Genomic DNA, 22,493 nt, shown 5'->3' with positions numbered 1-22,493 from the left:
TTAGGCCACAGGGGAAACTAAGTTCACGTTGATGTTAAGTTTTTGTGATGTGTAAAGGGGGAGCAGAAATTATGCTGCTCCTGAGACATAGGGCCTGATATAGAGTTTGACAGACAGAGTACAGTCCTTCAGAGGACATTATATCTTCCATGCGCCAAATTTAGAGATCACTGCTGGCCCAGGGATGACCTCTCTACTTTGATAGGAGCCAGCATCAGGATAGTTTTTGTCAAGATACATAAATTTTATTGGAGGGTCGCTGTCATTTTTGATGGCTGTTCCCCAAATAATACTAAAGTAGGATATTGTTATTTTCAAACAAATAACTAATGACCTGCACACCCAGTGAATTTTTCCCTGCATTGGGGGAGGGGGGTCTTTATTTGTTTTATTTTTCCGTCCCTCTTGGTGATGACATAACTAAAGGACACTATACCATTTACCTTAAATAGGGTCAGAAGTGTAATGCCCTTCCTCCATCTGGGTGTCAGAGAATGGATTCCAATGATGGAGCCAACTGGGTCTCTGTTGATGGAAATATGGCGGTCCTCTTGATCCTAAATAGGGCAGGCGGATCATAAGTTTGGAAGACAGGTTACTCATGTTTGTGATGGAATATCCTTCTCACCAAACTCTAAATATTCCCTCATGCAAGCCTTATACTCTGATAAAAAACACATGCAGCTCTGATAACAAAGACCATTCCTTGTCCATTCAAGCTACTCAGGAGAGGAATGTGATAGTGGTGAAAGTGATTTATGTCCCCACATTAAGTAACCCAAGTGTAAGGTCCAGAGGCTTGCCAGCTGACTGGCCAAAGTCATAGAGAAAGCCGTCAATAGCCAACTCGCAGCCTTCCTTGAATCCAACAACTCCCTGGATCCCTCACAGAACGGCTTTCGAGCCAAACACAGCACCGAAACCGCCCTCATTGCGGCGACCGACGACATCCGAGCACTCCTGGACAACGGTGAAACAGTGGCCCTCATCCTACTCGACCTCTCCGCCGCCTTCGACACTGTCTGTCACAACACCCTCATACAACGCCTCAACAACATCGGCATACAAGGAAAAGCCTTGGACTGGATCATCTCGTTCCTTGCCGGGAGAACCCAGAGAGTCCGACTCCCCCCTTTCTACTTAGAGCCCACCGAAGTCATCTGCGGCGTACCTCAAGGCTCATCACTCAGTCCCACCCTCTTCAACGTCTACATGAGTCCCCTCGCCTCCATCGCACGTCAACACAACCTCAACATCATCTCCTACGCCGACGACGCCCAGCTAATCCTTTCCCTCACCAAAGACCCCAACACCGCCAAAAACAACCTTCACGAAGGTATGAAAGAAGTAGCCGAATGGATGAAACAGAGCCGCTTAAAACTCAACTCAGACAAAACGGAGGTGCTCATCCTAGGATCCTCCCCCTCAGCTTGGGACGACTCCTGGTGGCCTTCCGCTTTGGGATCTGCGCCCACACCCACAGACCATGCACGTAACCTTGGCTTCATCCTAGACTCCTCCCTCTCAATGTCCAGACAAGTCAACGCCGTATCGTCCTCCTGCTTCAACGTCCTTCGCATTCTCAAAAAGATCTTCCGCTGGATCCTCCTCGAAACAAGAAAGACTGTCACCCATGCACTGGTCACGAGTCGACTGGACTATGGCAACACACTCTACGCCGGAATTACAACAAAATTGCAGAAAAAGCTCCAGCGCATCCAAAACGCATCAGCGAGACTCATCTTAGACATCCCGCGCCAAGAGCACATCACCGGTCACTTAAAAAACCTCCACTGGCTTCCCGTCAACAAAAGAATTACTTTCCGCCTTCTTACCCACGCACACAAGGCCCTCTATAATCTAGGACCCGAATGCCTCAACACCCGACTGTCCTTCTACTATCCCACCCGCCAACTAAGATCATCCAACCAAGCCCTCGCCGCAGTCCCGCGCATCCGAAAAACCACCATGGGTGGCAGATCCTTCTCCTTCCTGGCTGCCAAGACCTGGAACTCACTCCCCACCCACCTCCGCCTTACTCAGAATCACATCTCCTTCCGAAAAGAACTGAAAACATGGCTATTCGATAAACAATAAACCCCTCCCTCCAGCGCCTTGAGACCCTCTGGGTGAGTAGTGCGCTTTATAAATGCATGAACTTGAACTTGAACTTGGCGGGAAAGACATTGCTGAGAATTGCCCATGCTCACGAGGGAAGTCTCAGGGAGCGATGCATGAATATAATGGCCCTGAAGTGAATTGAATATTTTAGGAAGTTCATCCTTGAAAAGGGCAGCCTAGGGATGTTGGACATAGTCCTTCTTAGGGGATTTCCTTAAAACATCTTGCTTTTTTTCCACTTGGTTTTTGCTGATTCTCTTTTCGTGGACTTAGGACTATGGGTACTTTCCCACAGTAATGCAATGTGAAAGCGCGCACACCCTTAGTACCTATGCTAGGAAGTGGTGCTTACTTGTTTGATTTAGGTGTTGCACCTGTGAGTACCCTGTAAAAGGTACACCACATGCCCAGGGCAGTTACTGCACTGGCTAATGTAGGTACGAATCACTGATTGTGCCACCCACCAGAATAGCCTTTCAAACATGTATCAAGCCTGCATTGCAGGCCTGTGGGTGCACAGTTGCACATATGCTCAGGTTGACATGGTAGGCGAAAGGCAGGGCAGGTATACATGGGTGTTCTCTGCCCAGGTAGTGAAGAACCCCCATGTGGATTTTCCCTACATAGGAGGTCTCTTCCCATGGGACGCCACCGGGTTCTGCTGATTCTCTGCTTGTGGCATTAGGGCTCTGGGGACTTTTCCACTGTAAAAGCAGTGTGACAGTGTGGGCACCCTTCCTACACATGTCAGGAAGTGGCACTTTACTGATGTTTTCAAACATGTCTCAAGCCTGTCATTGCATGTCTATGTGCACACTTGCACATATGATGTTTTTAAACATGCCTCAAGCCTGCCCTTGCAGGCCTCTGTGTGCACATTTGCATCTATGATGTTTTAAACACATGTCAAGCCTGCCTGTGCAGGCCTAGGGCCCAATTGACAAAGGTAAAGTGTGACGAAAGTCAACTCAACTCAATAAACTTTATTAGAAGGCGGTTAGCCATCCATAAAAGCAGACTAATGGAAAAGAAAAAGACATTAAAATACAGTTTATAGCAGAAATTCAGAATATTCACGTAAATATACAGTACAAATAAAGATAAAACAAAATGCATGATCAAGAAACGATCCCGCAATATACCGGTATGCAATTATTAAGAATTATAAACAGATAAAAACATTGATCATGTCTGAATAAATTATTTCCCCAAGTTCTTAATACATTAAATAAATAAAAGCACATGCACAAATAACAAACCTGTGTCTTGCATTTAAAACTGCTTCAAGATAAGGTTCCATATCAAAAGTGGTTAACATCATTTGATTATTCAAACCGTTGGATTTAGGAGTTTCGACTGTCAATCTCAGATTTTTCAGGTGTGTCATGGCTTTATTTGCACACGCTTCACATAAGGATTCTCAAGCCCTCTCCCTTAAGTATGCCTTCTTCTACTTCATTGCCATCTTGTAGTCCATTCTACAAGTCTGCACCTCTATGTTACATCTAGGGGATTTATGTTGAGCCTCTTTTAGTCATTTATGTGCCTAGTACATGCCATAACCAACCATCTCTTTCTCCCCTGTCTTGTTTTCTTTGCTTGAAACAAAAAGGCTCTACTTCACCCCCTGTGTGATTAATAATCATAAAAGCCTTAATGATACTGTTAGGTGCAAGTGAGTCATCTAGGCAGAGTGACAAAAGTCTAACTTTACTACTCGTAAAAGTTCTTTGTGAATACCAAAAGTTGAATGTTATGACTTTCAGTATTCACAAAGGGCATTTACGAATAATAAGTGATCTTTGTGAATACGGAAAGTCATTAAATTCGTCTTTTGTCTCAATTAACCTTTGTGAATCTGGCCCCTAGTGTGTGCAAATGCACTTATGCTCAGGTTGGCCTTTCCAGGTGGGTTCCCTGCCCTGGTAGTGAAGAATACCCATGTGTGTTTTCACTGCCGATGAGGTTTACTCTTCCCATAGGTTAACATGGGCAAATGGTTGAAATACTTAAAGCTGTAATAGTGGCTTCCAGTGGAGCAGACTCATAATGTTTCCTATCAATGGATTCACAATGATACCCCTCTTGTGTGGTAACAAGGGATTTGTCATTAATAGCTTAGAAATGCCACTTCTAGAAAGTAGGCATTACTCTGCTCTAAAACTCTTTGAGTGCCTTTTAGTTTGACTCCAACCCGAACTGGATGTTGGGAGAATACATCTGTGCACTTCCCAGAGACTGAACTGACATTTAGGGGAGACATCTGTGGTTCAAAGGGAAACCCTCGGAACCACCGCCAACTTCAAGGGCACACTACAGTATAACTACTGGTGTTATACTTCAGAAAGGCAGAGATACAATTGTGGGGATGTGGGACCGGAGATGCCAGAACTGCCCTGTGCACACTGTTAGACAAATCTGTTGTGCACAAGGAGAATTATTACCACTGGAAAGGACCGTGCACCCTTCCCGAATATTGGCTGGCCTGGGATGAATACCTGCTGCTGTGTGGCATCCTGAAAAGTGCTCCCTCCGAGGTGAGGGAGTACCTGTAAAAGTACCTCATTCTACCTTGTGCAACACTGCTGAACTTGCACCCGTGTGTGTGACCAGAATTGCCTGCTGTGACCCGGATCTAGGCACACCAGATGTTGTGCTTTATTTCCAGGGAGGGACCAAATTTGCAACTTTTTGTTGTGTGTGACCGGAATTGTCTGGTGCGACCCATATCAACATGCACCAGATGTTGTTAGTCATTCCCAGGGAGGAACCGAATTTTCAACTCTTCATTGTCTTTGACCGGAATTTTCTCGTGCGACCCATATCAATGCACACCTGATGGGCCTAATTTCCAGAGAGGTATTTAATTTGCAAATCTTCGTTGTGAATGACCGGAAGTGTCTGGTGCAGCCCATATAAATGTGCACCAGACATTGTGCCTCATTTCCAGAGAGAATTTGTAACTCTTCAGTTTGTGTGACTGATATTTTCTGGTGCAACCTGTATCAACAAGCACCAGATGTTGCTCTTCATTTCCAGGGAGGTGCAGAGGAGCTGATTCTGGTTGCGTGGTGCCCAGATTGCCTGGGTGCAACTTTGATCGAGGTGTGTCTGATGGGGTGCCTCCTTCTTCTGAGAGGCTCCCCTGCCTTCATCCCCCATTCATTGATTGTTTCTATGTTCCCTCAGTGTGGCAGACCAACTGCCCTCTCCTCACCCAGCACAACGACTTTGTGTCACTAGGTAGTATTGCCCGGATATGGCCTGGGTGGTTAGAGTAATTGACTGAGCTATGGAATGCTTCTGAGAGTAATCAGAAGCAGGTCAATAGACTGCATGACCCCCTCCCCCATATTTTGCAGAACTGGACTAGTGCCGGAAGGCACAGTGTGGAATTCTTCAATTGAACGACTATCACCCTCATCCTGCTTCTGCTCCAAATACCATGGGTGAGCTTCCAGAGTAGTGGCCAAACCCCCATTTGTCGACTGCTGCCCAATTAGCCCCGCTACATACCCCCATCTTTTTCCCTGGGACCCGGACTATGTGTGACTCTGGCCATGATCAGCCCAATATCAGGGGGAAGGTTTTCTTTATCTCCAGGCGTGGGTGTAGGGTAGTTGGGGTTAGCTGAATGGTGGAGGAGGGCTTGGGCCATGGGGTCTGCATGTGCATTATCAACTGACCTACCAAATAGCAGTTGCACCACATTACAGGGCTGTGTATGTATGTATGCGAGTATGCTCCATACCAACCTGCCTGATATCCATGGCATTGCATATCGGTGCTGAGTGAGTGTGTGGAGGTGACTAGCTGTTATTTATTAGACTGCACGTCAGTGTTGATTTGCATGTTGATTCCTTGCCAAAAGAATAAAACTTTTGACATTGGTTTTTACCCGTGCGGGCTTGGCCCACAGTGCTGTTTAAAAGTATTGTATTTATCTTTGTGTACACATTTCTGATATCTCTATGAACTGAGGTGCACCCTATAACTGTGTGGTATTGAATTATAAAAGTTGTCATGGTGGGCCTAGTTCTAGGATGCCGGCAGGTAAAGTAGGATCTTTCGCAAGTGTGCGCATTACTGATTTAATTTTAACATGGTTGGGACTAGTTCTACTAGTGATGTTTCAATATGTGTTTTATGCCCAGAAATTCATGAAGTACATGTTGTGTTATTTGATTTGTGTGTTGAAAACAAATTTTATTTGCATACACCACATGTGAAGTCTCTTTTGTGAGTCTCCGTGTATTTATTGTGTTAGAGTGCTGTGCCAATGCTTTACACATTGCCTCTGTGAAAAGCCTGACTGCTCAGTGCCAAGCTACCCAACGGTGAGCGTAGGTTATACCTTGAGTGTAATCACCTCCCCCTGACGGGAGTGCTAGGTTCGGCCTGGCTAGGGCCTTGTCTCAGCCAACCAGAATGTGCCAGCTCCAATAAGGGCTAAGAAGCATTGTTTTTCCAGGCATTGAATAGTGTACACTTAGAGCATAATTGTTCCTGCATTCCATTGCAAGTTATAGGGAAGACTGAGCAAAACATATTTGAGCCCCGGTAATTGAAGCAGTACCATTCATTTAGCTTTTACGTCCTTGCAACTCATGTATGAGACAAAGCACTATAACGGCTACTCATCTACTCTTACATTGAGCAGCCAGGATTAGGCACATTGGGGCACAAAGGTTAATCAGCCCTAGTCTACATGATAGCTCAGGTGTGAGATTACACTGTGTTTGGAAAAAAATGCTGGAAGGACTATTAATGTTCAACTGCAGAGTATGAGTATTTCTATGGAATAGATTTCTGGCTCAAGACATGGTACTGATCCTCAAGGTATAATAGGAATCACATTTTTAAGAGCGTATGCAAGGAATGTTATTGTTCTGATTTTATAATGTGTTCCAGTTTGCTTGCTGGCATGGAGACTAAAGCAATGCCAAGTGAGGGACCTACAGTACGAACAAGTTCTTAAAGCAGAACCTAGACTGAGATGGGCATGGGTTTTAGCTGAATTTATTGTGGTCAATTACATTTAGTGTTTGGTGCATGATTCAAAGAGCCTAAAAAATATGCTTTGCTTGACTGGAATCCATAAAAGTATATAACAGACAAATGAGATGTGGTCCAATGATGACGATGCAGTAGGCTGCTGTGTTCTGGACCAACGGAAGTGTACAAATGTAGTGCTAAGCATTATCTAGATACAGTCGGTTTGTATAATCAAGACCCAAAAGAAGCAGAGCCGTTGCCTGGTGTGCAAGGCACATGAAAGGAGGAGCCTTACAGCAATGAGTTTAACCACAGTGTTAATGTAGTGCTCGTGAGAGTTTCAAGTTCCATACTGCATCTATAAGAATGGCTGCAGTGACTAATGCAGTGGGCCAAGGCAAAGTTTCTTGCAACGGAGACGAGTTATTACAGAGTTAATTTTCTATTTTCCCTCCAGGTAGTTACATTTGGCTTTGCGTTATGCTTTTACCTATTGCTAGCTGTCATGTTGTGAGAGTTGCAAAGGGTGAGTTGATTCAGGTTTAGAGCTATTTGCAGATGATCAGTTGAATTGTAGCAGGTTAGGCTGTAGGATAGTATTACAGAATGTTGTAGGAGCAGTACAGTGCGTAGGGAGTGGAACTCCCTCCCTCTCTCCCTCAAACTCAATACAAATCTCCTGGCATTCAGGAAGGATCTAAAAACATGGCTTTTCTCCCAATAAGTACCTAGACTTTCGCTTCTCTGGAACTATCACTTCAGCGCCAGGACGCCGACTGGTATCAGTGCGCTCTATAAGTGTAAAAAATAAATAAATAAATAAATAGGGAGTAAAGAGCATGATACACTCTCGCCCTGCAGGGAATAAGGAGATTTATTATGGGGTTCTGCCACATATGCTCAACTCCTTAACAAGGTGAATGAAGGCAGTGTGGTGTGTAGTATTGACAGTGAAACAGAGGTTGAGCAAAATCCGTGCAACTTCTTGACTACGGCCTTTGGGGGAGTTCAGTTTTTCCCAAGAAGCAACACTGTCTTATTCTGTACCTTTTGGGGCAGAAGCCTGACTGTGGGCTGTCTGACAGAACATTTTCTTCAGTGAAATCCCATCTATATTAGAAGGTAGGGTAATCTCGCCATTAGTTTGGGTATGAGCTCTCTTTTGATAATGTGTCATGATTTGTGTTGATTTCTCCAGAATGTGTTTAATGTAAGCAATCTTAAGGTCTTTCGGTACTACGCCTGTTTCAATTAAGGCATTGAGGATTTCTCGTGCTGTGAGCAAAAATACAGGTGGTTTTACAGGAAATGAATAATTTCCTGATAAACAGCTGGTCATTTATCAGCTGCAGATCCATAATTCCTGATGCAGGCATCAGGGTGGAAAATGCCAGCTTCTGCACTGTGGTGGAAGAAGCTCATGATGATCTTACTCATCAAAGTGTCTGATGCGTTCTTGCTTGGTCTCTTAGACGAAGCTAACAGATACAATGCGTGTTAAGATCCAGTGCTTTTTCTCAGAAGTGGATGGCCAGGGTATTATGCACCAGCTGCCTGGGTATAAGGACCTTGGTTGTTTGATCAGGTTTCTGAATTATGAGTCTGAAAATGAAGAATATTTAGAAGGGATACAATTATTTCTTTAGTTTTCAGTTTCTAGCTTGGAAGTGTTGATATGGAGTTTACAGCACAGTTCGTTCTATGCTTCTGTCAAATGCGTTGAGAGCGTTGAGTTGCATTTTAAGATCAGGGCATGCCAGTGGAAGCTGGTTATAAATGGTTCATTGTTTCTTTAAGTGTTGTATACAGGAAGAACAGGCCAATTCTAGCTGTCTAATGCTGACTAAATTGACTTAAAAAGTTTTTATGAGTTTCCTTGTTGCACAGAAAGTACTCCACTGCACCTATGGCTTGTTTGTGCTATATAAATATGTTTAGTAAAGAAACACCTAAGTAGGTAAAAAAATAAATGCAGGCATACCCAAACACATGAATAAAATCATAAATCTTTCTTTGGGCTTGGATCAGATGATGTGTAATAGGAAGGGGTGAAAGAGAGTTCAGTGGTTACTCCAGTTAAGTGGATAGGCTTTCATCTGCCTGTGACGTACATGTCCCCCTAACAAAGTTTTCCCGCGCCCGCCGAATGGACGCTCATAGGTGGTTTTCCACAGATCTAAAAATTCAAAAACTAGAACTCCGCCAATTAGAAAGAAAATGGAGGCAGGGTTATCATGATAAAAACAGACGCCTATTTACGACAGCTCGGAGGAATTATAATAGCTCCATCTTAGCTGCTAAGGCAGCCTTCTTCTCCGATAAAATCTCTATGGCCCATAACAAATCGAGAGAAATCTTTAAAGTAGTTAACGATCTATGCAATGATACCCGCACCTCCCCCTCTCAACCCCCGACTCAACTGATGTGTGATCAGCTTAACGATTTCTTCAGGGAGAAGATTGATATTATAAAAGCGAGTATCCAAGCGACTCATGCCAGGGCAACTAGCAAGGAAATTTGTGAAAACCCTCACAAACTTCAGTCTATCCCCCATATTGATCTTCCCAAACTGTTGGAGCTTATGAACCGGATAAAGTCGGGGTCTCCCAATGATCCCTGTCCCCCGCATATATTGAAGGAAGTCTATTCAACACTACCTCAGGGAATACTTCCACTCCTGAATAGCTCTCTATCATATGGTATAGTTCCCAACTCATTTAAAAATGCTATTCTGGTTCCATTAATAAAAAAACCGGGTGCGGATGTATCTATTCTCTCTAATTATCGGCCCATATCTCTCCTCCCGTTTGGGGCCAAGCTGCTTGAAGCCCATGTGGCTAGCTGTATCTCTAACTTTATCGAGACATCCAACTACCTGGAGCCAAACCAAGCCGGGTTCCGCCAGGCACACTCCACTGAGGCGGTTATTCTTGCTGCCCTCGATACTTTAAGGTCCAACGCCGACAATGACAATCATCAGGCCCTTGTACTCTTAGATCTCTCGGCCGCGTTCGACACGGTGGATCATACCATCTTATTACACCGTGTCGAAAAAGCCGGCCTTTGTGGCTCGGCCTTTGCCTGGATCAAGTCCTTCTTGAAGGACCAATCCCAGGCAGTGAAGCTGGAGAATTTTATGGCACCTAAACTCTCCACTACATGCGGGGTCCCGCAGGGTTCATCACTGTCCCCTCTCCTATTTAACCTATACCTTAAACCATTGCTGCAGTCCCTAAAAAATAGGAAAGTCACCATCTACAATTATGCAGACGACTTGCAGCTGGTTTTCCCTCTAAACTCTGCGGACTCGGCTGAAGAATTTCAGGCCACTATGCTGCATATCCAGGGTTGGATGGACGAGAACCATTTGAAGCTCAATCCTGGAAAGACTGAGTTGGTACTCCCTGGTAACAGTGTAACAAGCTGGGGCCCTCATTTTTGGCCATCTTCGATGGGGTCCCCTCCAAAACCTTCCCAGTCGGTGAAGAGCCTTGGAGTCACTCTTAATTCCGACCTCTCATTGAAAAGTCAGGTCGGAACAGTGATCTCCTCCAGTTTCTTCCAACTTCGAAAGATCAAGAAAATCGCCCATTTATTGACACACTCTGCCCTTATCCAAGTGGTAATTGCCTTGGTTCTTTCCCGCCTAGATTTTTCCAACTCTATATATCTGGGCCTCCCCCTTACTCTATCCAAACGCCTGCAGATTGTTCAAAATCAAGCTGCTAGATTAATATTCAAAAGCAATCGCAGGAATTCGGCAAAACCTCTGCTAGCCTCTCTTCATTGGCTACCTATCACTCACCGGATCACCTTCAAAGCAGGATGCTTAGTTCACAAGGCCCTTTATGGCAAAAGCCCAAGGTTCATCAACCATCTAATAAATAAATACGAACCGACTCGTAACCTCCGCTCTGCCCACCAGTCCCTCCTCAAGCTGCCACTGTACAAAAGAAAACGACTGGGCGGATGTCGATTCGCTTACCTTGCCCCTAAGATGTGGAACGCCTTCCCCCTGTCTCTCCGGACCTGTACCAATCTGGCGAAATTCAGGGTTGCTTTGAAGACTTGGTTATTCAAGCAAGCGCACGGTTAGGTTATTGTTTTACCATCTGTCTCATCCTAGCGCCATAAAACCCCTGGGTGACCGTGCGCTTGACAAATTCCGAATAACATAACATAACATAACATATGATTCCGGTGATTTCCATGGTATGTTCTGCTCAGTAGGCCACAGACAAGCTGGTGCAGGAATATAGGGGCATATTATCAAGGAACGGCGTTAAAATTATCGCCTCTTTAGCGGCAGGAAACTGCCGCTAAAGCAGCGATAATGGGCTTGATAATATGCCGTAGAGAATTCTACGGCATATTATCGCAGGAAACTGCCGCTAAAACTGCGATAATGGGCTTGATAATATGCCGTAGAGAATTCCCATGTTAACACCAGAACATGGGCTTCTATTGGAATTCTCAAGGACATATTATCAAGCCCATTAGCGCCATTTTAGCGGCAGTTTCCTGGCGCTAAAGCGGCAATAATTTTAACGCCGTTCCTTGATAATATGCCCCACAATTTCCAGGTTTTTGGTGCTAGTGGAGGTAAAGCTGAATTTACAGAACCAGGACCTGATTATTCCAAGTACAACCCTTGATAGTGAGGTGCCTTAGTAGAATTTCTGAAATAGAGGCACCAAAAATGTCTGCAAAAATCATTGCATGTGGACTTCTTGTTAGGCTTGACGACTCATTGGATTATTGTATCCACTCCAGAAATATGCGACTGACCTCAAAGTACAGGTTCAAAGCCCTGCAGGTCCACTCGACCTTTCTAGGCCAATAAAATAAATTCCATTGAGTGGGTAACTATAAACATCTTTTATTCGGTGTAAATGTATCCCCATGGGTCAACGTGTGATTTTCTTTGTTTGGTAAATGTGTGTGCATTTCATCTGATATAAGTGCAAATTGGTGTGTGTCTAGATGGGTTTGTGTTTATTTTGTTTAACCTTTACAGAGAAATAGAATTAAGAAAGGTAGAAAAACGTTGCCTTTTCGTCACTCATGTTTCTCCTCTCTTGTTGCAGCATGTGGTAATAAGGTCGACCCTGTGTATGAAACCCTGCGATTTGGAACATCCTTGGCTCAAAAAAACAAGAAAGGAAGCACTGGAAGTGGATCTGATTCGCCAAATCGGAACTCTGTAATTCTTTTTCATTATTTTAGTTTTAGTCTGATAACTTCATCTGTCTTCAACTAGAGGCAGAAAATTGAATACGGTTCATCTGACACCTTTTTAGAAATTCTCCTTAATTGTGACATGGCTTATTTATACGACTCAGTTCATTTATTTAAGAAAGACACCCATTCTGTTCTGTTAGCATTGCACTAAACATTGCTTTTGTTTCTTTATTTAATTTTTTTTATATACTAGTACCGTAAGTTGCAGGATATTGAATGGTTGCTGCACTGACAGAAAATGCGGTAACCCTTATTAACAAATGTAATCAAACATATATATTTAAAATTCTGCATGGCGAAATGGGCCATTCATTATATAGGTTAAAAACTGTTTTTTGAATAGAATGTTGTAAACAAAAGGGAATGCCCTTCACCTAAGCACGAATATGGCAGACTGGTAGAATGGGCCTTATTTATGAAGGACTTGCGCTGCCGGTGCGTCACTTTTAACATGGGAAAAAGTGACGCACCGGTGGCGCAAGTCCTTCATAAATAAGGCCCAATGTCTTTACCTTGCAGCATTGTACTTCTCTATGTCACTGGCTGCTCCTAGCTCCAGGTAGAGAAAGAAGCGCCTTCCTAAGTTGCTTGTAGATGATTTTCAAGGCATGTTGATTTAATTAAATACTATGTAGAATAAGTAGATCATAGATAGATAGATAGATAGATAGATAGATAGATAGATAGATAGATAGATAGATAGATAGATAGATAGATAGATAGATAGATAGATAGATAGATAGATAGATAGATAGATAGATAGATAGATAGATAGATAGATAGACAGTTAGATACATAGATATCTAAGACTTACCCTGTGGATGCTAGTTTTCCCCTGAAGACCTGGTGCAGTTGGGTAAGTCAGAAGAGATGGGATCTCCCTCTCTCAGACACTTGTCTAAGGCTAGGTTGACATAAACTCTTTGACCACCATAGCATCTGTAACTGTCTGACATGATATCTATTCTAGCTCTTCTCCTTCCTATTCTAAACTCCTCATACTCTCCTACATCTCAGCACCAACGCCTACAGTTCAATGATGCCATCACAGGACCTTAAGTTCTGGATGGCACTGGAACAATCTGTACAACAACACACACACAGACACCTGTCCTTCAGATAGGCAAACAATAAAACCCCCCAGGAGACAAGCAATTCCTAATCAGTTATCAGCCCAAGTTGTTGTGGATGCTGCTCGCTCCACATAATACTGAACCACTACTTAAGATATCAACATCTCTGTTGCTGAAAAAGTGATCATCATGTAGACTCTAGAAGCCTCATTAACTATATTTTGACGCACGGCTGCTCAACAAGCCTTCCTGCTGCGCTGATGTGATTCAGAATAAAAGGGTAAGAATGTGCTGTATCTACAGAATTCTGCACCTTCCTTTCCATCTCCCCTGCACCGGTGCACAAACAGTAGCCGTGCATCAACGCAGACACCCTTGCTCCATGGTGCAAGGGTGCCTGCATTGCAAGAATGATTGTTATTGTACAGGAAGGGTCACCTTCCTGCACAAAAACAATAATCAATGGTGTTTTGCTCTGTCTATGTGTGCTGAACAATGCAGCACACATAAAAAGAGCAAAAAACAAGGAGAAATAAAAGTACATCACCTTGTTGTGCCACTCTTAAGCCTCCTTTGGGGAGGCATAGGATCTGTCGCATTCCCAGGTTTACGACACTTTGTAAATCTGGCAATGTGTCAGGTTCCATTGATGTTGTGTTGGAACACCCACAGCAACACACATGGAATGCCCCTTTCACACAGAATAATGCGTTAAAGGGGCCTAGATTTACAAGACCTTGAAAAGTCACGCAGGGTGACTTTATGTGACCTTGTAAATAAGGGCAGGGACACTGCGCCGCCGGTGCTTCTAAAAAAGTGACACACCGGCAGCAAAATGGGTTTGTAAATGAGGCCCTAGATTTGTTGTCCTTATGCTGCTGCAGATTGACTGAGTGCTTTAGCTTGTTTAGTGCTGACCATACCATTCCTATCGCCGGAAGAGTTTCTAGTAATATAAAAAAGATATACAACATACGTTTGGAAGAGATACACACAAAGCTTGCGAGTTCCAACTAAATAAAAAAATCTCTCTTGCCTTCCTACCAACATTGTATAACTAATCAAGCCTGAAAATGATCAAGAAAACAAATAAATCAATGTTCCTCTCTTGATTATAATGCAGACGCATGAATGGGAAAGATTTAACAAATGGGTCAGAAGACCTCCTGAATGTGCCCCTCCAGTTTGAAATTATAATGATTCCAAAATGTGTGGGAGGAACAAGTACACATAGTTCAATAATGATAATGTATAATAATTGTTAGACTTGGGCCTTAGGGCAGGTTCACCCCTAATCTTTTTGCCTTTATTTGTGACCCTGTGTAGTGATTTTTGGGTCTTGGCGCACTTTTTTCCTGTGTCCCAGAGTGAAAGTGCGTGCGTGTAGTATGGCTGGCCTGCTCTCCCATAGGAATGCATGGGGAATGTGTGTGCCCTGGTAGTTCCTGATGTGTGGGGAGTGCAGGCTCGAGTTTAGTATGTATGAACTCGTGAGAGCGAATGCTGCGCAATGGTATGTGCGGCTTGTGTGTGTCTAGAAGGGAAGTGCTACTTCTGGACATTGATGTATGTGTGCAGTGAGGATAGTGGAGCGTGATTGGCTGGAGCTGGCTGGCATGCCAGGCTCCAGGAAGTCTGGATGGGTCTGCCCGGTGGTGAGTGTGAGATCAGCCTGAGTGATGTGTGGGAGGAGTAGATCTGTGTCCTGGATGGGCTGGGTTTTCCCCACACAATGCTGGCTCCGCCCCCCTGTGGTTTGTCTAATGACCCTAGCCTCCCCAGTGAATGAAAGGGGTGGTTGGGCCATCAAGGGTACTCCCAAGCCAGCTGCAACTGGTTTCCCCCCACCCTGCACCTCCTAACAAAGGAATTCTCTGTATAAATATGGGGCTGTGTCCCCACAGAAATTGTCTACTTGTGGATCCTTGCCAGAGGGAGCTGCTGCTGCTGCTGGGGCCAGGAGGACCGCCACTTGGCTTGTCTCCCTGCCTGGAGACCCAGTGTGCTGGCTCTGGCCCTGCCCTGCCCCCCTGTCTGCCTCCAGACCTTGCTGGAGCTTGTGCTGTGCCTGGAAGCGCTTTTATTGGATTTATAGCGCTAGGAGCGCTTTCCTGGTGCCCCAGCGCTCAATAGCGCTTTGCTTCTATTTTTAGCGCTAGGCGCGCTTTCTGTGGCCCCTAAGCGCTTGGGAGCGCGCTGTATGCAGCCGGTGCCTACCCGGCATCTGTCCGCCTGATTTCGCCGATTTTCGGCGTAGCGAGTGCCACCTCGCTTTATCTTATTAATTGAAGGCCGGTGCCACCCGGCATTGCCCCGTGGTATTTATTTGTTTAAGAGCGGCTGCCCACGCCGCATTGTCCCGTGTTCACCGCCGCAGCCCGGGAGCCCTGAAATCCGTTGCCGGGCCGCTGCCAGTTGCGACCCGGAAGTCCCGCCTCCTGACCCCCAGGGCCGCGCTGCCATTGGCGGCCCCGGCGGAAGTCAGGCGGAGGGAAAGGAGACGAGGCCAGGCGGGAGACCGAGGACGTCTGCTCCCGTGTCTGCGAGGCTCCCGAGTGAGGTGAGGAGCCCCGCGCTGCTCCAGCAGCAAGACACCCGGTGAGTGCCTGAAAGGAGGGAGAGGGGCCGCGGGACACATTGCCGGTGTCCGCCCCTCCCCCATAGCGCGACCTAGCGCTTGTGACTGTTTGGAGCCCCGAGGCTCCTGGGGGCATTTCTGATTCCTGAGTCCCCCGTGGGGGACTCCAACGATCCGGGGCACATTTGTTCTTGAGCCCTAGAGGCTCCGCCCGCATTGGTTCCCGAGAGCCCCGAGTGGCTCAGGGCACTTTCTGTTCTTCGAGCCCAGCGAGGCTCCCGGCCACATTGTCTTTGAGCCCACGAGGCTCTCGCCCCTATTTAGTTAGAGCCCACAGGAGGCTCTGGGGGCATTTCATTGGTTTAGAGCGCAGGAGCTCTACATTGCCTACTTTGTTTTGCGAGCTCAGAGAAGCTCGAGGGGGCAGTTGATTTATTTAGAGCCAGAAAGGCTCACAGCGCCCACAGTTGTTCTAGAGCCCCAGAGAGGCTCTTGGGTGCCATTCATTGTTCTTGAGCCCACCTGGCTCCAACGTTGCCTACTCGCTATTCACAACTGTCCAGCACTTAGTGGACAGTTGCTACGTTTAGGCTTTTGTGTTCTGTGCTGCCTGCGCAGACCTCCCTGACACTGAGACTCAGGGCATTCCGCCCCTTTCGAGGCCAGTTGGCCTGAGGGACATTTTGAGTGTTGTGCTACATGCACCCTGCGCATTGTGATTTCTTTGCTATATGATTCTTGCGCAAAAGTTCTAACCTGCACCTCTGAATGTGTTTTAATGTTACATGTGCAATTCTTGTTTATTATTACCTTTGCTAAAAGTGACCTGCTTAGGTAATTCTTTATGTGTTTATCCCCTTTGCTAAAAGTGACCTGCTTAGAGGATTGTTGGTGTCATTACCTTTGCTAAAAGTGACCTGCTTAGGTAATGCCTTGTTCTTTTATTCCCCTTTGCTAAAAGTAACCTGCTTAGAGGAATGTTGATGTTTGATTGCCTTTGCTAAATGTTACTTGCCTAGGTGATTATTTTAGGTTTCCTTCCCCCTGCGTGATTTCCCTACAGAGACTAGGGTGGCGTAGTAGGTGATAGGTTTTCCTTCCATAGGTCCTGATGATAAGGTCCTAGCTCCCTGCGTGATTTCCCTACAGAGACTAGGGTGGCGTAGTAGGTGATAGGTTTTCCTTCCATAGGTCCTAGCTCCCTGCGTGATTTCCCTACAGAGACTAGGGTGGCGTAGGAGGTATTTTCTCTTTACCAGTAGTTACTGGTTGTATGCTACATTTACTATTTCTGTGTTACAGTCATTGTATGTTGATGTGCTAAAGTGTTATACCTACAAGTATTATTTCTAACAAGTGCATACCCCTGACAGTGGTCCAGGTGGCCCTGTCCTGTACATAATCCCTTGTAAATCTTGCCCGTGCCTGTTGGCACATTGTAAAGTGTGTGTGTTATCTAATGTGTTTTTATTATTATAATACAAAGGCTATTTTTGATATAACCTTGTGTGGAGTTTCCTTTGTGGTGGGCCTTTGGTTGTTGTCGCTGGGGTGCGCGCGCAAACGCTTTACACATCGCCTCTGAGATTAGCCTTGCTGCTCGCGCCACGTTACCTAGAGGGTGAGCGGGGGTTATCTTGGTGCGTGACTCCCTAGCCCTGACCTTAGAAATGATGATCCCTGACTGACCTCGACGCGAGTCTTGGCCGGCCAGGGTCCCGTTTCTAACATTGGTGGCTAGCGGTGCGGATTGGACTTGCGTTTGCGTTGTACCACAGTGGCGACGGGCCACACTTCAAAACTCTGCAATTTTAGATAACCACATTTTTGGGATTATTGTTTTTTAGGGAAGTTCAGTTTTGCTTCTCCTGAAAGGTGTCATTTGTATTTTGTCCAGTACCTTGTTCCCCGCCCTGCTCCCAGAGTTTGGTACCTGTGTCGCTAGTGGTCAGGTTGAGATAATCAGGGGTGGTAGAAACTGCCTTACCAGTCCGAGGGGAGGGTTGTGTGTGAATAAGTGTGTGTTACGCTGGACAGTGGAGTGCAAGTTCTGAGATAGGAATCTTGCTGAATTGTGTTAATTGTGTACTCCTGTTTAGCTCAGACCCCCAGGTTCCCTGTGTGATCTCGTCTCTAGAACGTCTGCCAAAATGGAGCCTGTTTTTGATCTCAGTGATCTAGTTTGGTACAGTATGCAGGAGTTGGAAAGGTTCTGTAGAGAGAGAGACATAGGGGTGGATGAGTCAGATACTGAGAACCAACTTAGGAACCACCTGATCCAATGGTATAAGGATCAAAGGGATCTTGAGCGCAGCGAGGAAAGGGACCAGGCCACATGCCATGAGGGTGGTGAGTCTGTGGGGAGCCCTGAAGATTCTGATGAAGAATGTGAGTTGGATGATGACAGTGGTTGGGCCCCAGCAGATAGTGAGGACCCCATAGATAGGGAGTCCCTTGCTAGGCCCAGTGTCAGTACCAGCGCCCCATCCCTTGTCCTGTCCCCAGAAGAGTGGGAAGATAGGGAGAAAGAAAGGGAGCACCAGTTAGCGATGGAACAGCTCATGTTAGAGCATGCCCAGGCTATGGCGCAGCTAGAGGTCGAAAGACTCTTAGCGCAGGAGAGGATAGAGGTGGAGAGAAGGGCCATCATCCGTGAGAGAGCAGCCCTAGAGGATAGACTCTCCCCTGCGCACAGTTGTAATTGTCTGGATTCCCCAGAGAGGGTGGAGTCCAGTGGTGGCAGCTTTTTAAATATAAGTGTAGACAGTCCCACTCTCAGTTCCCCGAGTATGGTGCCTGTTTTCCCAGAAGAGGAGTTAAGGTTGAGATTCAGGAATCTTAGAAAACTGCCTCACCAGTCTTGGGAAGATTTTGAGGACGAATGTTGTGGGACACTGTTTGATTGGGTAAAGGTTCACACGGAAGATGATTTTGACATCTTTTTTGATTTGATTGTCAAAGAGCACCTGCTCAGTTGTTGTTCCCCAGGGTTGCGCACACACCTGTTGGGGTGTGGATTGTCTGGCGCATGTGAGCTGGCAGCGGAAGCAGAGCGATGGGACAGTGCGAGAGGTTCTTCTGAGTCACTAGTGAGTGATTCCAACAATAGTGGGTCAGGTGTCTTCCAGCCCAGTGTGGTGGAGGAGGGTGAGAGTAGCCCAGCTAGGTCCTTGGTTAGTGAGGAGGGTGTAGGGGCTGACTGCCTGTCTCAGTGGAGCGGGAGTGAGTGTGTGACCGAGAGTCCCCAAACGCCCGAAGCCTTGTCACAGAGTCTGGATGGTTCCTTTAGGGAACACCAGGAAGGGAACCTAGACTTGCCTGTTAGTTCACTTGAGGGAGATCTCCTCGTGGGTAGAGAACCTGGAGCATCTGTAAGCGGAGCTTCCATGGTTATAGAGTCTGGCAGTACTGCTCCAGTAGGGAGAGTACCGGAGTCCAGCGTGAGGAGTGATTGGGGGAGTTCCCCAGTGGAAGAACCAGTGGGTCAGGGACTACCCAGTGGGGCTAGGATCCCGTGTAGTGACCATGGTGACACCACTTCTGTGCTGGGGGATCTTTGCGCACTGTCAGGTGGACAGGAGGCGGGAGATCTGCGCCAGGCAGACAGTCACCCAACATATGTGTCATTTGCTAGCCTCAGGGGGATGGTGTGTGAGTCCCCAGAAGTCCTGGAGTGCCAGGCATTGGTTCCACCGAAGGTTTTAGACCAGAAGTTGGATGGCCAGGTTCAGGATCAGCCTGACCTGAAGGGTGGGACTACTGTAATCAGTGTCCTAACCAGTTCTTTCTCCAGAGGTACCGCCCCGGTTGGGAGGGAGCAGGACTCTGGAAGGGGGTGCAGAGGGTGGGAAAGCCCACCTCTGACCCCGTTACCACCTGAGGGGTTAAACCCTAGGTTGGGAGAATGTTGTTTAGAGGGGACCCCTCGCAGGAGGAGGAGGAACCCTAGGAGAAGAGGTAAGGGGAGGAGAGCCTTCCCTGAGACTCCTGGTCCACCTAAGGTTGTAGACCCTAGGCTGGAGAACCAGTGGAAGTCTAGCCCTGTCTTACAGACAGGAAGAGTGGAGCATGGCTATTATGTGCCAGGGGTTACTACCCCCCACTTTGTGAGTATACAGGATCCAGTGGTACCTGGGTGGCCTAGGGCCTGGTCCTGGCCGAGGGCAGCTGGAGAGTATCAGTGGGGTACCCCAGTTAGTCCCTACAGTAGTTTTAGAAGGAACCCTAGGGGTTCACCGTGGCGTAAAACAGGAGGGTGTCCTTGCAGTTGTGGGCCCGCGTCCTTGTTTTATCGCCCCAAGCAGGGAAGCCCATCACGGTGGTGATCGGTCTGCCCTGCGTTTTGGCTGGAAGGGGGTCGTGTTAGACTTGGGCCTTAGGGCAGGTTCACCCCTAATCTTTTTGCCTTTATTTGTGACCCTGTGTAGTGATTTTTGGGTCTTGGCGCACTTTTTTCCTGTGTCCCAGAGTGAAAGTGCGTGCGTGTAGTATGGCTGGCCTGCTCTCCCATAGGAATGCATGGGGAATGTGTGTGCCCTGGTAGTTCCTGATGTGTGGGGAGTGCAGGCTCGAGTTTAGTATGTATGAACTCGTGAGAGCGAATGCTGCGCAATGGTATGTGCGGCTTGTGTGTGTCTAGAAGGGAAGTGCTACTTCTGGACATTGATGTATGTGTGCAGTGAGGATAGTGGAGCGTGATTGGCTGGAGCTGGCTGGCATGCCAGGCTCCAGGAAGTCTGGATGGGTCTGCCCGGTGGTGAGTGTGAGATCAGCCTGAGTGATGTGTGGGAGGAGTAGATCTGTGTCCTGGATGGGCTGGGTTTTCCCCACACAATGCTGGCTCCGCCCCCCTGTGGTTTGTCTAATGACCCTAGCCTCCCCAGTGAATGAAAGGGGTGGTTGGGCCATCAAGGGTACTCCCAAGCCAGCTGCAACTGGTTTCCCCCCACCCTGCACCTCCTAACAAAGGAATTCTCTGTATAAATATGGGGCTGTGTCCCCACAGAAATTGTCTACTTGTGGATCCTTGCCAGAGGGAGCTGCTGCTGCTGCTGGGGCCAGGAGGACCGCCACTTGGCTTGTCTCCCTGCCTGGAGACCCAGTGTGCTGGCTCTGGCCCTGCCCTGCCCCCCTGTCTGCCTCCAGACCTTGCTGGAGCTTGTGCTGTGCCTGGAAGCGCTTTTATTGGATTTATAGCGCTAGGAGCGCTTTCCTGGTGCCCCAGCGCTCAATAGCGCTTTGCTTCTATTTTTAGCGCTAGGCGCGCTTTCTGTGGCCCCTAAGCGCTTGGGAGCGCGCTGTATGCAGCCGGTGCCTACCCGGCATCTGTCCGCCTGATTTCGCCGATTTTCGGCGTAGCGAGTGCCACCTCGCTTTATCTTATTAATTGAAGGCCGGTGCCACCCGGCATTGCCCCGTGGTATTTATTTGTTTAAGAGCGGCTGCCCACGCCGCATTGTCCCGTGTTCACCGCCGCAGCCCGGGAGCCCTGAAATCCGTTGCCGGGCCGCTGCCAGTTGCGACCCGGAAGTCCCGCCTCCTGACCCCCAGGGCCGCGCTGCCATTGGCGGCCCCGGCGGAAGTCAGGCGGAGGGAAAGGAGACGAGGCCAGGCGGGAGACCGAGGACGTCTGCTCCCGTGTCTGCGAGGCTCCCGAGTGAGGTGAGGAGCCCCGCGCTGCTCCAGCAGCAAGACACCCGGTGAGTGCCTGAAAGGAGGGAGAGGGGCCGCGGGACACATTGCCGGTGTCCGCCCCTCCCCCATAGCGCGACCTAGCGCTTGTGACTGTTTGGAGCCCCGAGGCTCCTGGGGGCATTTCTGATTCCTGAGTCCCCCGTGGGGGACTCCAACGATCCGGGGCACATTTGTTCTTGAGCCCTAGAGGCTCCGCCCGCATTGGTTCCCGAGAGCCCCGAGTGGCTCAGGGCACTTTCTGTTCTTCGAGCCCAGCGAGGCTCCCGGCCACATTGTCTTTGAGCCCACGAGGCTCTCGCCCCTATTTAGTTAGAGCCCACAGGAGGCTCTGGGGGCATTTCATTGGTTTAGAGCGCAGGAGCTCTACATTGCCTACTTTGTTTTGCGAGCTCAGAGAAGCTCGAGGGGGCAGTTGATTTATTTAGAGCCAGAAAGGCTCACAGCGCCCACAGTTGTTCTAGAGCCCCAGAGAGGCTCTTGGGTGCCATTCATTGTTCTTGAGCCCACCTGGCTCCAACGTTGCCTACTCGCTATTCACAACTGTCCAGCACTTAGTGGACAGTTGCTACGTTTAGGCTTTTGTGTTCTGTGCTGCCTGCGCAGACCTCCCTGACACTGAGACTCAGGGCATTCCGCCCCTTTCGAGGCCAGTTGGCCTGAGGGACATTTTGAGTGTTGTGCTACATGCACCCTGCGCATTGTGATTTCTTTGCTATATGATTCTTGCGCAAAAGTTCTAACCTGCACCTCTGAATGTGTTTTAATGTTACATGTGCAATTCTTGTTTATTA

The 22,493-nt window shown here is 47.4% G+C and overlaps 1 protein-coding gene across 2 annotated transcripts in view; it reads left to right on the top strand.

Annotated features, from left to right (window-relative positions):
* Positions 1–22,493, top strand: part of STAC (SH3 and cysteine rich domain) — a 1,007,531-nt gene that overhangs the window by 653,054 nt on the left and 331,984 nt on the right. For both annotated transcript variants that reach the window (XM_078685878.1, XM_078685877.1), the window contains exon 5: positions 12,204–12,319. In XM_078685878.1, coding sequence (XP_078542004.1) covers positions 12,204–12,319 — 116 coding nt within the window. The remainder of the gene's footprint in view (positions 1–12,203; positions 12,320–22,493) is intronic.

The sequence above is a fragment of the Lissotriton helveticus genome, chromosome 4_1, assembly GCF_964261635.1.
Source record: "Lissotriton helveticus chromosome 4_1, aLisHel1.1, whole genome shotgun sequence".
Lineage (NCBI taxonomy): Eukaryota > Metazoa > Chordata > Amphibia > Caudata > Salamandridae > Lissotriton > Lissotriton helveticus.
The sequence above is the reverse complement of the archived record's forward strand: the minus strand, read 5'-3'. Positions and strand labels throughout refer to the sequence as shown.